Source organism: Chaetodon trifascialis, chromosome 8, assembly GCF_039877785.1.
Source record: "Chaetodon trifascialis isolate fChaTrf1 chromosome 8, fChaTrf1.hap1, whole genome shotgun sequence".
NCBI lineage: Eukaryota > Metazoa > Chordata > Actinopteri > Chaetodontiformes > Chaetodontidae > Chaetodon > Chaetodon trifascialis.
In genome coordinates, this window is record NC_092063.1 from 4,675,122 (window position 1) to 4,690,912 (window position 15,791).

At 46.9% G+C, this 15,791-nt stretch overlaps 1 protein-coding gene across 3 annotated transcripts in view; it reads left to right on the plus strand.

Annotated features, from left to right (window-relative positions):
- magi3a (membrane associated guanylate kinase, WW and PDZ domain containing 3a) overlaps positions 1 to 15,791 on the plus strand; it is a 105,102-nt gene that overhangs the window by 70,017 nt on the left and 19,294 nt on the right. For all 3 annotated transcript variants that reach the window (XM_070967818.1, XM_070967819.1, XM_070967820.1), the window contains exons 4-8: positions 9,296 to 9,502; positions 11,870 to 12,032; positions 12,886 to 12,965; positions 13,667 to 13,724; positions 15,531 to 15,637. In XM_070967818.1, coding sequence (XP_070823919.1) covers positions 9,296 to 9,502; positions 11,870 to 12,032; positions 12,886 to 12,965; positions 13,667 to 13,724; positions 15,531 to 15,637 — 615 coding nt within the window. The remainder of the gene's footprint in view (positions 1 to 9,295; positions 9,503 to 11,869; positions 12,033 to 12,885; positions 12,966 to 13,666; positions 13,725 to 15,530; positions 15,638 to 15,791) is intronic.

The window sequence follows — 15,791 nt, forward strand, 5'->3', positions numbered from 1 at the left end:
TGAAGTTTCTTGTTATCATTATGGATTTTCCATGGTTTGTTCACACTGGTATCGGATCATAAAAATAGCATCTATTTTGTCAGAAAGTGAAAATAGCAAACAATAAGAGCCTAATATGACTTTTTTTGTCGTTGTTTTTTTGTTTCATTTTGTGTTTTGAAAGTCCAGCCCCTGCAGTGTCTTCTTCGAAAAATTCTGTCCCTCAGACAAATGCAGTTGAGGACTCCTGCTGTAGATGATGAATATATAGCCAGTTTATTTTGAAGGTGGAAGCAGAATGAGTTCAAAAACTATGTTGATTTGAGCTGGTATGAATTTGTGACTGGAAATCTGTCAGGATCGACTTTCCCTGTACTGCAGCTGGGGCTGGATATTGAATTAAATATTGATTTTTGTGTTACAAACTTTGCTTTGGTACAAGCGCTAGAAGACGTAAATGCTGGAAGTTGGCATCGAACGCTCGGTTCAATTCTGAGACTTGTTATGTTTTGTAGGAAAAGCAAAGTTCTCCTAAGGCCGATTGTGGTAAGACAACATTAAACACTGATGCACTGAGACGTTTTTCAGACTCTCTTGAATGCATCACCACCACTACACGGGCCCACACGGGGAAAGAAAATCCTGTGACTGACAGCAGGTCATGCAGCACTTCACTGCCTTTTATGTGTGTATTTATGTCCTCAGTGAGAGCTCAGCAAGAAGTAACTGAAAGTGAACATTAGCAGTCGAGACTGCAGCTCGACCTTGTGCCATGAATAATGAGGAACAGGTGGGAACAGGATGAAACAGACGACTTTTACCATAATATTATAGGGGGATATTTACTTTTTAATGAGGGACTGCCAAAATACGCAATCTTACATAGATTGGCTTCCTGCGCTGCTTATAGCAGTCACAGATGGATTAAGTGGTACTTCAGCCTTTGAATCGATGCTAAAATCACATATCTGCTCCCATAAAATCCTGCGCTTGGTCAGTTTTGCCGATACGAACGAACTGCACCGGAGTTCATTTTGAACAGGCAGCTTTTCAGGGTGTCTCAGGCTGTTTGTTTGGATTTAGTTGACAGCTTTCACAGCAGCGACAGACTCCACTGAAAGGTCTGGTGTGAAAACAAATGAGCTAGAATAGAACAAAGCTAATTCGGGAAAACCATCAGAGAAAAACTACTCTCCGAAGACAGAGGACAGTACAGTACGTCGGGTCCGCCCCGGGGGACACGGCTGCAGCTGAGGATCAATCCCCACGCGACTCTCGGGTTATTAGTTCTCTCGTGAATTTGCTGAGCTGTGCACTGTTAGGTCATCGGGTGAAGTCAACGCATTGCGCATGCCATCAGCCTGTCACCGTAAAATGTGAACGAACCAGAGATAATATATCCCCAGGTGAGTTTCTTGCTGAGAAGAACTTCATCCTGGTCCTCTACGCATGTTGTAAGAGCGCTCTCATCTGCCCTCTGTCCCACACCCACCCCTGGGAGACTGGGCCTTCATCCCTGAGGCTATGAACCAGTCAACAGAATGAATAATGGATCTGCTCTGCCCTTCCCGGCTTAATGCAACGTAACCGTGTGTGTACTGGAGGCATAGATTCAGAAGCCCTCAGAAAGTTAATCATTAATGCCCAGACTTTTGACCTGTGATTCACCACAGATAAACTGTTGGATGAACTTTTCACACGCAAACACTGAAGTACAGACAGTCAGGCAGACTCACTGGAGGGCAGGGAAAGAGAGGGAGAGATATTTCCCACCTAACGAATGATTTCCTCATGGTGAGTTAGTCATTGACTACAGATCTGTTAGTAGTCGCTACAGGCCGTGTGCTGTAAAATTAGTCGTAATTCACGCAGACGTGCAATGCTTTGGGGACACATTTTAAAACAGCACTGAGTGGTGTGTGAAGATAGTTGAACTTTTTGTGGAGGCGCTGCCTGGATTTCCCCGTTTAATGAATTTTACATCGTCCCCTTTGGTCAGAGATGCAGGTTTAGCTTTAACAGAATACAATTTTGATTGAATTCTGGATGCAACAAACACACTTCAATTAAATATACCATAAACCGCCTCTTGGTGGAGCCTTGCACTTTAATCTCACCCCGGTTCTCATTTGCTGCAGCTTTTAATCTCACGTACTCTTGGTGCTGTGTGTGTAGTGTTCACATTTCCTTATGTCTTCTCTTGTTTTGTTGTGTTTTATTGTTTCCATGCTGCAAAAAAGAATTTTCCTCTTGTGGGACTAAATCTGAGCTGAACTTTGAGTGTCAAGGGCTCGGGGAAAACCGCACTCTGTTCCAACCTACTTTCTCATTGCAGTCAGTCATTTTTCATCCCTCCCTCCCCAACATGCCGAGCTTCTTCAGTGCATGTTGTGCTTCTCTGTCTGAATGAGACCTTACTGTACCTGCGCCTGATTGAATGGAAACATCGACCTGGGCGGCCATGTTCACAGCTGTGACTAATCCTCCAGACCTGTGAACAACAGGGGCTTGATGTACCCGTGGTTAATCTGAAACCAATAGTGACATTCACTCCCACTGCTCTGCTGGAGCCAATGTATGAGACAATGAGCGTTTCACAGGTTGGTTGTCATATCTCTCACCAATAATAGAAGTTATTTCAGGAGGCCAGTGTTAGAACAAAACACTAAACCAGGCATAAAAGAGGAAAATTGTCCGTGTTTATGATTACTCCCCGGCATTAATCCACTACATTCTCAGCCCCCGACAGTCGCTCTCTGCATTCCAAGCAGGTCTTAGCGGCAAAGTTGACTCAGCTGTCGGTGGAGTGGATGGGAGCGTTTGAACGGCACAAAAACAAAGAGATTAGTTTGGCAGTTTTAGTTTTACAGAATGATGGAAGTGTCAGGGTGGGAGTAATACTTGTTACCTTGGCTGTGCCCAAACTCCCAAGAATTAGATTTGCGTGTGTGCGAGAGTGTGTGCATGTATGTGAATTAGGGCATATCCAATTTTCTACCCCTCACGGTGCAGGAAAGCCAGCCGTATGAATCATTCATGACAGAGACAGGGAGCCGAAATGGACAAGCGAAATTCAGGGAAAGCAGGTGTCTCTCTGCTCTGTTAGCAACAGTGAGGTTGGTACAAGGTTGATATGAAGACATGTCTTTTCTGTCTTACTATTCTCCAAGTTGTGTTAACATTTATTTAGTATGTCTTCCATATATCAGCATGTTATGGGCTCTCTTCTCTGCTTGTATAAAGCAAGCTGGTTCCAGATCAGCAGACTGATTGTCATGGGAGTCTATTAGGCCGTATGCCTGCACAGTCCGTGTTTGCATGTTTGACTGGATGGGAAGCATTACCTTGATTGGGGAGGTAGTTTCATGGGTCGGCATAAAAGTGGCCTTCTGCGAGGATGCGTTGGAAATGCAGAACAGGACAGAAGTGCACAGCGCGAACGAAGCATAAAAGGCTCGGACAAATAAAAAAAAGGACGCGAGTTATAGACCGGACAGCGCTATGGTACTTTCATTCTAGCTGACAGTTACAGACTGTAGTTGTAAGCCTGTTCGGCGCCAATTTGACAGGGGAAGTCGATGATGAAATCCCCTTTGTGCAGTACAGAATGTATTCCCTTTGACAATCATGGACTTTACTAGAGAAGAAATGACCATTTACCGTCCCCTTGTTTTACTGCACCGCATTCCCTACAACCATTTTATAATAGGGTCTTTTTTGGTGTTATAGGCTTTGTGAAGTTCTGAGGCAAAGCTGCATAGCCGTGGATTAGATAGAAACAGGGCAACCGGCCAGAAGTCACAGAGGAGGGAGGGTGCAAAGGTGCTGCACTAGCAACAGCTGCCCACTCCCAGGAACTGGCAAAACGGAGGCTAGAAAGATTAAAAAGTGCCTCGCCTCTGAGAACTGTGCCGCTGAAAGCACAGGAGTTGGATTAGAGCTGTTATTGGACGCATCCAAATAGCATACAAGAACAAAAAACTAAAATCTAAAAGTGGAAGAACAGAAGATAAATGGATAAAGAGCGAGGGATTAGGATGGATGAGAGCAGCTTAATAAGAAAAATAAGGATGAAAGTAAAGGCAGGAAGGGTGTGTAATTTATCCTGGGTGTCACTACGCAGACTGAGGAGATGAACATAAAGTAGAAGGGAAGTTTATTTATGAGAGGCAGGTCATCTCGCCACACACACACACACACACACACACACACACACACACACACACACACACACACACACACACACACACACACACACACACACAGGGAGTAGAGGAATGCAGAGTTGACAAGGTTGGCTCGTAAAGTGTGGGCATCCATGCCAAGCAGCGCCGGAGCCCTGTGCCAAGGCTGGAGCACAAGATGGGCTTCACCCGCCTGGGGCACTGGCAGTCAGCGGTGAGGCCTGGGCAAACTGGGCACTGCCCAAGAGACTGGGAGCCCAACCTCAATGATTAATGAGGGTCTGTGACTGCGGTTGGCAGGTTCACAGAGGCAGGGGGATAAACGCAGGGAGAGAGGGTGGGGTTGGGGGGAGCTGGTGGAGGCCGAGCCAGACAATAAGCCCTTGAGAGGTTTTCCCGAACTTCCACAACATATGGGGTGGCTCCGATTTCCATTTGTGTTTGAAAACATTGCCTCAAATCCATTTGCTCGCGTTTCCCTTCGCTAAATGACCATGACTGCATGCTCTCTAGCACTTCTATCACAGCTCATAATGAAGTTTTTCTCAGTGATACAGCGCGATTTAAAGAGGTTATGTCTCAGTGCAGATGGTCACAGTCCGACTCGCATTTTATTCAGATTCTCGTAAGTCGGAGATGAGATATGCTGGCAGCTGCTGACTGAAACGTGACATCTGCACACACACACACACACACACACACACACACACACACACATGCGCGCGCGTTCTTTCTCACCCATCAACACGCATGCACGGTTCAGCGTCGGGGTCTCTCCGTGCACGGCAGCCTTTTAATGGGAAGCAAAGTTTAAAAAAAAGAAAGTGTTCCCTTCGACATGGAACTACTTCTTCCTGGCAGCAAACACGACCCTGCATGTGTAACATGAGTGAATGACTGTGTAATTCGCTGACACTGCCAAGCGAGTGTTGGCCCAGGCTGTTAAAATGAAAACGGCTTTGCTTTGCACTGTCCACCCACCACTCTCACAAGGCTGCAAAAAGAGCTTTAATGTAATAACACTGCTGAAATTATCAGCCCTCTGTGCACACTGTTGCTGCTGCTGTTACCTTTAACACCGCCGCTACTTGTCATTTTGCCACCGCGTGACAAAAAGGGAAGCGAGATTGGAATTACGTAAGCCGCCGATGACCGAAAATGCCAACTTTGACGGCGTGATGAGTCGTAATATTTGTATCCGCTGTTCTTTTCTGCGCTTCAGACAGACTTGCCTCTTAAAGGTTAAGCATAGCAGCCAAATTGAGACGTACATGAACCTCAGCAGTTTTAGTCAGTCGCACAGAACAGTAGGAAGTGTACATTTTGCATATGTGTGTGCATAATTGCTTGAAATGCTCGTATCGTATCTCTGTGAGTGGGCGACCAACAGTACAGCCTATAGAATCCTAAGGTCAGAAATTTGATCCGTCATTGGCGAACAGCCTGCAGGAAGGATGAGTCCCTCCATGATGTTACAGTATTTCTTAACTCTTCCTTTTTTTGTGCTGTTGCTTCTCACTCATTGTTCCCTTTATGATAGATCGCAGCATGTTGATGTGTGGATTCAGCGCCCGCATCAACAGGTGGCTGTTTTTGCACACACACACACACACACACACACACACACACACACACACACACACACGGTCATGGGGAGCTGCTGGCGTGGAGGCTCCCAGGTTTTTTCTTTTTACTTTTTCCAAGATTGAACAGTCCATTAATCTAAGGCACTAATTAAGCTTTGAGGTGGTCACTCTGACATCGTCAGGGCTGCCAACAGTGACCAGACACCCTGCTCATATCCGGACTTATTTTAGAATTTGTCCCGGCGTCCCAGCAGGGGAGGTCTTTGTCCTGGTAATGAGACATTGGACATCTTTTAATGAGGCTCAGGGAAAGGTTAGATCGGGGTTTTCTCTGCCCCTCTTGCTCTCTAGATGGCGTCAGTCGTGAGGGGAAGCAAACCAGCAGCCCACTGTTCAACTACATTCAATTCAGAGGATCAACTGGGACAACTGGTTTCTGTCCTCTGCCGGTCTAACACTGATGGCTCATTCTGGACCACCAGTTTTCAGTATTTTATTGTGTTGACAGGCAAGCTAATTCACAACCGCTTTTTCCACTCAAAGTGTCTATGGAGTTTGGTTTTATTCTTCCACCACTTTAATTTGGTCACATCCGCATTATTTAGTCTATTATTCTTTAGTTGCTCACTCACGTCTTTATTTATCACTTATCTATTAGAATCACAAATATCCATCTGTTTGATCGAGCCCGTTCTTGTTGCCCATGTCCCGGCTCTTTTCAATAATTTAATCTAATTGCTGCAGCTAGTTGAAATCTTTGATATGATAAAACACACTATATGCATTTGTCACATCAAAAGAACGACTGTGCACATTTATTTTTGGCCCATTAGAATATTAAAAGGACTGAGCACTCTATTAAATGAAGCTGTGGATAATTAGTCAGTACTGTTGTATATTACAGTATGGTTGTACATGCGCTGAGTAAAATAATAGAACTGACTGTAGATGTCTGGGGAGCCCGGCTGTGCCCCACAGTGACAGGATATATGATGCTAAATTAAAACATGCTTTTTGTTGAAATTACTGGAGGTGAAAGCCAAATGAGGAGCCACATGCAAACAGCTCATTTAGCGATCTTAGCCCAAAGACTCTGCAAAGAGACGTCTCACTCTGTCCTGTAGGTTAAGTTAAAAACAGCCTGCTCCTGTTCTTTTGCACGTCGCGTGGTTTCACATCCACACTGAGTTGTAAATTCTCGTCAATGGCGGCTTTTCATACTGTGGCTCATTAGTAGAGTATAATTACAACATGATCCATCTCAGTGCACTTCCTTATTGTGGCCAATGTCTCCCAGCTCCTTGCTAATAGGTACTTACAGAGGCTACATGCACCTTTGTGTGAGCTTGAGAAACTGGGGAGTGCACAGAGCAAATTACCACTTCTAATTTAGCTCCCTCAATTTGCATTCCGTCAGTAAGCATCCTATTAATTCCAAACCTGGTAAAGAATTTAATGGTTTTCAGTGAGGAACTGATATTAACGCTTCATAAATTAAAACACGGATTAATGTAATTACCTTAATCAGTTATTATGTATGACTGTATTTACATGCACATCAGTCTGTATCCTGTCTTGTTTGTCTTACGTTCAAACGATGGTTGAACAGGCTTTTGAAAATATTTCTTTAAATGAGAGAAATTAGACCCAAAGCAAACATCACTTTGCTGTGTGGAACTTTAATTCCCTTGTCACAAAATTTCCGTCAGTAAGAAAAGTGCTCTCTCTTTCCCTCAGCCTCCCCGTCCTTCCTCCTTTGTTCCCGTTCTCGTTTCGCTCTCCTCCTCCCGGTGGACTCCTCCGTCACAGTGCCTGTCCGCTCCCCGATGCACCGTTTAACTGTTACAATACAATGTTCAGCCTCTCAGACACAGCTCGGTCTCAGTCCCACACAAACACCGGAGGGCTGCGGTCTCCCAGAGACTGAGAACAACCAGTGAATCAATATTTGTACCATCATTTCCCAACTGTTTTCTCACCTCCTGTGCTTTTAAGTTTTCATTCTTTCTGTTATTCCTCGTGCTGTTGCACGGAGAGCGAAGGTAATGAGTGGTAAAGTGGGTCATCCCCTCCTATAGCGGAGGAAAGACTCGCTCTGTGGAGTGAGGCTGCTCGCTGCCTTAGGCGCCAACATGACAGCAAAGGCAAGCGGATGGACTCGAAGGGGCAATCGAGTGCTTGAGAACCCACCTTGGCATAAACGCTGTTGTCACTGTTCCCCTGGGAATGAAGCAGTAAATATGACAAAACAACAGTCCAGGATTTTGTGTTTGGTCTGAGGGCTGGGACCACGACAGCGATGAATCATAATGATATAAAACACATAAAAACCTGCATTTTAGATATAGAAACACTGTACATACATCACATCAACAAAAAGATTAAGACATTAAGAATAAAGAACAAAATGTGAATTTAATTCATGAATTAGACAACCTTTCTGTCTCATGGTCGTCTTTGTCGCAGATGGTAAACCAACAAGTTGTTCAAGCTCCTGCTATGGAAGGTGCGCCTGATCAGCAGGTTTGTGTCTGGGGAGGCAACATGACCCTCTCCAGCGTGCGTTGTACTGGCAGCAGCAGTGGCGCCAGTGGGAGGGGAAAAAAAAAAAAAGACTTTCTCTTATCTAAGAAACTGTTCCAAAAGCTGAGTTACGACAGAAAAAGCCTGGCCTCATTTTGTTCCAACCAATACAGCTCAGCCAGATATGATTTGTAGCCAACGATGAGACTCCCCCGTGGCTTTTAAGACAGTTAAAAAACTGCTACAGCTGAGGTGAGATGGCCTCTCCTCGATCTGAACAAAGTGGTTCTGCCGCTGCGTCAGGGCTTGTTTGTCTCTTCCTGTTCTCTGGTGTCCTGCAAAGCCAAGACGAGACCTGCAGTTCTTTCCTACGGTGTTTAACCTTTGCGACTGTGTGTGTGCCCGTACTCACGACGACCATGTTGTTTCCAGGTCCCCGCTTCCACGAGGGGCTGCTGCGGGGTCAGAGCGTGGGGGTAGATTCTGGGTTAGCTGAGCGTAAGGGTTAGGTGTGCAGTAATCGAGAGTACAATAGAAAAAGAAAAGAAAGAAAGCCCTTTAATTGTCACACACAACACAACACGCTACACACACATGCATCGGTGAAATTCTTCCTCCGCTTTTGACCCATCCTGGTAGTCCTTCCTCTGTGGCAGACCAGGAGTGGTGGGCTGCCAGCCGACCGGCGCCCGGGGACCCAGTTTCCTTTTCGTCACCATCGGTCAGGTGCTGATCTTCGTGCATGTTTTTTAGAGGCGGGTTTCATTTTTATGGAGGATACCCAGGTGAACACGGGCAGAACATGCAAACTCCACACAGAAAGGCCCCTTTCCTCGAGATAAGGGGCAGCAGGCACCGAAGGCATGGTGGAGGACACGCCCTCAGCCCACAGTGCCCCAAGTGGGAATCGAATCTGGGCCCTCCTAGCTGTGAGGCAACAGTCTTGCCACTGTCCACCGTGCCACCACAATAAACATGTGAGGTGAAACATACTCATGAGTGTATTTTGTCGTCTCATTCCAGGCAACTACTACGGGACCCCGAAGCCCCCTGCAGAGCCCAGCCCCGTGCAGCCGGACCTGGTGGACCAGGTCCTGTTCGACGAGGAATTTGACACGGAGGTCCAGCGAAAACGCACAACCTCCGTCAGCAAGATGGACAGAAAGGACAGTGCAGCGCCGGAGGAGGAGGAGGAAGAGGAGAGGCCTCCGATGGTCAACGGGCTGGCTGGTGAGAAGCACGAGTGTCTGTTTCTGCTTCTGCTTGTTACAATGCAGCTGTGCTCCCTGCTGCTTTCCTCCAAATTTAAACCCCAGCAGTGTTTTGTTTGCTCAATTTATTTATTTTTTTGCCCACAAGTTCATTATATTATTCACAGAATGCAAAACAGCGGGACCCCTTTCTCTTCCCTCCTTATCATTCTTTTCCTCCCAACAAACATTCTCAGGATTAGCTGTTCTGCATGCAAGGTCAGCACTAAATCACAGCGCTGCAAAGTCAAGTAGTAGCCAAAGTGTGCCTGGGATCAATAGAAGCGGTCCCTCGGTTTGAGGGATAGACTGTCCTTGTTTGATCCCCCGGCGAGGATGTCCTCACATGGCTCAGGGCGCAAACGATATCAGGACATGTTTCACTTAATGAATGGTCCTCATTGTGAGAGTAGTTCAAAAACCTCTAACTGCTGTGCTGTTATAAAACGCTGCATAATAAAAGCGTAATGGTCAGAATTGCGTGCCAACATGTTCAATAATAAGCATCCATATGAAATCATTTTCACTCATGGTACCGTTCCCCCCTTCAAACCAGCCAGCTGAGGAGAGGAGCAGCTTGTGGCCCTTTGCTGGAGCAGGCTGTTCTGTCCTCTGTCAGGGCTTCAATGACAGGCCTCTGACAGGCCTCAAACACACGCCGGCCCGCTGCGCCGTGGCACCGCCGCTCCAGACTGTGGGCCAAATGAGCCACTCTGCACAGACAAAACCCAGTGCTGCAAAAACAGCTAATTACCAATGCATACTGCTTAAATGACCCATTTTGTTATTTTGTGTATTTTTGTGATACTTGAGGATAATTATCCAAAGATTGTGCCAAGACATGTTTTTTTTTTCTTTCTTTGTCAGGAAGCTAACTTTCTTGCCATTACCGAGTTAATGCTATGAGTAAGACATGAATATATACAGTACGTACTGAATGCAGATGTCAAGGAAATCTCTATAGACTGTCGCATTGTGTTGGTCACATTCACACCGATGTGGAACATAGTGAACTTTCCACTCATAAAGACTGTTTATATGCAATTTAGCATTCACTAGAGGAAGGCCTCTCCACTCTGTGAGACTTACATGTCAAGGGACAAAGAAGAAATTATTCAAATAAAAGATCAAGCGAGCGTCCAACTGCACATCCCACATCCGAGAGGAAAAGAGAGAAACATTGTCAGAGACACATCATCTCTGTGGCCTTGGGCTGCAGCAATGGCAGTGTGGAGCCCAGCCAAGAAAAACCACTCATTGTAGAAGGATGTCAGTCTTAATTCTGTAGCTCATGGGTTGTCTAATCTCAAAAGCAGTTTATTATACCTTTGTCAGCATGTGGATGGATTGGATTGTTCAAATGGTGAGGATGTACAACAAAGGGGCTCGTGGAAGACGTATTACCATGCCTCCAAGGTAGTTTAATAATAGTCATGCATTACCGTTAACAGCCATTTTTCTTTTGTGTCCTTTTAGCGTTTTCTGCAGTTTATGAGGCCTACATGCCCACATCTGCAGCAGCCCAGTTAATATTTCTCTGCAGGGGCTGAAAGCTGCCACAGCCTAGAGCAAGTGTCTGTATGTAGTCATTTATTCTGACTGTATAAGTGCAGAAACCCCCCTCCTGGTTCCATCATGAAAAAGAGGCCCCAATTTCAGCACAAAAAGCTCTTGGCTTGTCCCAGTCAACAGCTGTCACTTTCCATCCCTGCCATTCAATTACCCCAGCCAAACAGACTGAGCATTCAATGCCACGATGAAGCTAGGTCATACACAGCCAGATGAAAACCTGCAGATAAGAGCCTCACACGGACACACACACACACACACACACACACACACACACACACACACACACACACATCAAGATTAGACAAACACACGCACATGCATCAGCCTGTGTGACACTAATAGAGTTGTGATGTGGCGCTCCTGGCTGCGTTGAAGCATTGGTCAGCTCTGCCCTTGCCTGGGAGGCAGTTCCCAATACATCGCTGCTGACATGCAAATCCTATGGCAATTGCTGTGCTTCCGTCCTCTCGCTGTGTACACTCTCTGTCCCTCTCTCTCTCTCTCTCTCTCTCTCTCTCTCTCTCTCTCCGTCTACCCCTTCCTCCCTTGTGGATGTAACCGTCCACCCAGTGTACAGAGGAAAATCAGCTCGAGCGACAGCAGGAGCAGCAGCAGCAGCAGCAGGGAGAGATGCAAGGAGCCCAGAGGAGCTCCAATGGCGCCACACTCTCACCTCCTGTCTCCTTCTCCTTCTACCACCTCCCATACCCCTATACCCATCCCATTCCTCTTTCTATCTCCATGCCCGTGTCCCTCTCTCCATGCCGGGCCACAGAGCACAAGGACAAGGCGGAGTGGAGGAAGACGGTGCCCAGCTACAACCAGTCCGCCGGGGCTATGGACTTGCGTGCGTGGAAGCCCCAGGATGAGAGTCAGGAGCCTTTGCCTAAAAACTGGGAGATGGCCTACACAGAGACTGGCATGGTGTATTTCATAGAGTAAGTAGCCTTACTACTGCTGCTTGGCGTGCATTGTTTTGGTCCTGTTACTCTCCCATTATATCAGCATTATGCCAATCCCTCTGCCAGTACTCTCCCAGTTGATCTCTTTTACTGCCATGGTAAGCCAAATGTGGGGAGAGATCTGGCAGCAAGTCCTCTCTGCTGCCCACCCAGCGTCTTCCTTTGTGTTCCACCAAACCAGGTGTGGACACGGAGGCGAACAGCAGGCTCAGCAGTGGCAGTTGTGTTCTTCTCGATGGAGTTTTTTCTTTCATTTCCACTGTGTTTGATGTCAGGTCTGTTGGCCAGTGCTAAAAGCAGCATGGCCCGCATTGTTTACCTGGCCCGTTAGTGTAGCAAGCAGTCAGTGCTGAGCCTCTGACGGAGCCAGGTGCTGCTGCTCGCTGCTAAATCAATAGCTCATTCTGCCAGCCAGAGAAACAACAGGCTAAATAGAGCTCGCCACCCCTGACCTGCTCTCTCAGTTCTGCTCTCTATGATCTCTGCAGCTGCTCACTCTTTTCTCTCTGTGCTCCATGAATTTCTCTTTGTCCTCCCTCTTTACTCTCTCTCTCTCTCTCTCTACTACTTCCAAAGATCCTCTGAGCTTTGTTAAATCTTGACTAATATTTTAAAGGCTTCTTTAATAAGCCATTCGCTCCCAAAAGATTAGAAGTTAACCACACTTTGTGTTATCCGGGAGCTTTTAGCTGTGTTTGTTTGTTACAGCTGGTGGGATAGCTCCTGGCTGAAGTGGCTCCCGAGAGTTGCCGGTGCTAATTGCTTAATCGTCACGCTGTCTTAAATGTTTTTACTGCACCTAAAGCCCCGTCTTCTCTTTGTGCTTAAGCCACAACAGCAAGACCACCACCTGGCTGGACCCCCGCCTTGCCAAGAGGGCCAAGCCTCCTGAAAAATGCGAGGAAGGAGGTGAGACATTATCTGAAGGTATTTGTGGTGTGGTAGTAACAGTTGCATGAGTGCTCACAGCCCTCAGCCCCCCGCATACCCCTCCTCTGTACCACCACACGCTTACATCTCATCCCAGCTCCCTGCTGCACATAGCAGTGTGTGCACGAGCCACATCCCTGCCTCTCTGAAGAGGGTGCTGGCTAACAGACGGTGATTCAACAGCTGAGCGGGCCTGGTCGCAGTCATGCCGGTGACACAGCACAAACCTCCGGTCTCCAGCCTGCCCCTCTCCTCCTAATGGCTTCTGGGACACATGCAGCGAGCTCATCAGTGCAGCATCTCTCAAAAGACAATTTTCTATGGCCCCTCTTGCGTAAAGATCTCCTCTGAGCTGCATGTGTTTGTCACACAGCAGCAGAAACTCAAGATGTTGCACACACACACACTGCTGGAGAGGAAGCCTGTTACTTTCCAGGGAGGCTGTATAACAACTGAGCTTTTCCTCCTTCTCTGCCTGCCTCCTTTACAGTGTGTATTAAGCCCTGAACACACAGTGACAAATAAAAGCAGTCCTCTTGTTCTCAGTGTGTAGGTAGGCTTGCTGTGAAGCTGTCAGTCAAAGCACCATGCCTCATTGCGTGTGTCCAATTGTCCATGTAGTGCCTCAGCAGCACTTAAAGTGATTTGCGTCTGCCTTTTCCCCGTCTGTTTCCCCCCAGAGCTGCCCTACGGCTGGGAGAAGATTGAGGACCCCCAGTTCGGCACCTACTATGTCGAGTGAGTAAACTTCTTCCCCTGCCTGAAGGGGCCCAGAGGGCTACGGCTTTGTGCTGTTGTGGAGGATGTGGTTTTCTGCATGCTCATATTCAGCCTCTGTGTGTCTTTGCTGAAGTTAAAGCCAAAGAGGTGCAACATCAGGGCTTGGATTTATGCCTCTGCTGTGTCTGCATGTTTGATTCCACTCAGAAAAATGGGATTGAATGAGTTCTGTGTTATAACAATTACATTTTCTGCTACTTAAAGCCATATCATTGAATTGCGGAGGTATAGAGGCCTGCGTGGATTTTGGCATGCTGAAGTTGTTTCCCACAGTCCTGCAGAAAGCATTTATGTCAGTGCAGATAACACTGGTGGGTTACAGCTTTGTGTGTTTGTGAAAAGGGATAGCGGAGACAACAATGACGTTTTATGGTCCCTGAGAGGGAAACAAGGGTGAGATTCCATCCTGATCAAGAGTGTAAACAAAAGCACAATTTTAGTCCCATTACTGTGGACAAAGAGGGAGAGACCTGCAGGCAGGGAGGGGGAAGCAGCACGCCTGTTTATGCTGGAGGGTCACTGCGAGGCTGCCTCTCCTCTGTCTCCGTCTCTTTGTCTGGCACATTTTGTTGTGAATGAACGGCCACATGCGACGACGTGGCGCAAAGTCTCATTATCGCCCTCCAACTTCCAAACAAAACACAAGGTGTGGCAATCAGGGAGTGAGGAAGGGAGACAGAGAGCAGGAGAGGAAATGAAAGAGTGGAAGTGAAAGAGAGGGGAGTGTTTATCTCTCCTGACTTAATGGGGAGGGTATCTCTGTGCATGAGTCAGACGCAGCAAGAGCGCAGTGTGCTTTTCATTGAATGCGCACACACATGCACACGCATATACCATCAGTTTCTCAGCATGTGGCTGATTCACTGTGCAGCATCAATGCATTTTGTCTTCCCAAGGTGCTGTCATGACCGGGATTTACAACTGTTGAAGCTCATTACGCAGATGAGCTACCTCTCTCCATTACCGCCTGAGCGTGGAGGGACATTTCTCTGGGTAGCAGGAAATGTCTCAGCACACAGGTGTGATCTGAGAGTCAATAATTGTTTTGAGATTGAGTTTGGTGTAAATTCGCCGCTGATCCGGGTTTAGCAAGATTGTTCATTTCTCTAAATGCAACGACAGGCCTTCCCGGGGCAAGCCATATAAAAAAGGGGGCACATTTTCATTTACATCTATTTGCAGTTTATGAATTGTTTGATCATGAGATTACAAAACATGGAGCAGATGTTGATCATCATAGCAATGCAGGCTATCAAAGCCAAGTTTGCTGCTGATCCTCTCTATCCAATTCTCTTTGAATTCACTGGGCATTCAATTTTTCATTTCTGAGGTTCAGACTTGCTCTCAATCCGTCTGTATGTGTTACAGTTTGGGCATAGACAGGTTTGGAGTTGTGGTTTTTGCAGTGCATTAGAACAGCCAGCGTGCTATATGACGTGCTGTCTGCCCAGCATGTAGTCTATGCCACACCCAGCCCTCATAGTCAAATCACAGGTTTGCATGACAGGCAAAGAACAGTATCAACAGTGTGGACGAGCTGTCTTCTGTGAGGCCCAAAGATAAGAACGCAGACGAATACAAAGGCACAAACACAGCTGGCCCTCAGCCTGTGTGCAGTCAGCTGCTGTAGGTAACAAATGAATAGGATAGTAGGATGTGTGAAGAAGAGAGAAACAGGATGGAAGCATTTCACCTATGCTTCATTTAACAACTTGTTGCGCTGTTTACTGTTCTTGTTCTCATGTTGTTATCTCCCTTATGCAGCCACATCAACCAGAAGACCCAGTTTGAGAATCCAGTAATGGAGGCGAAGAGAAAGCTGAGCGTCGATTTGCCCACTGTGGGACCGCCGCCGGCAGCCACACCCTCAGGTAACTGCACCCACAGCCGAGCCCCGAGCAGCAGTAAGCGCAGAGGTGTTATTTACAGTGGCTCACAAGTGAGGAGTGAGATTGTCGCTGTCAAGAGGGTAGTAGTGACACTCAGTGTGGTGAGATATGAGTTTATTTCAAGAAAAGTGTGAAT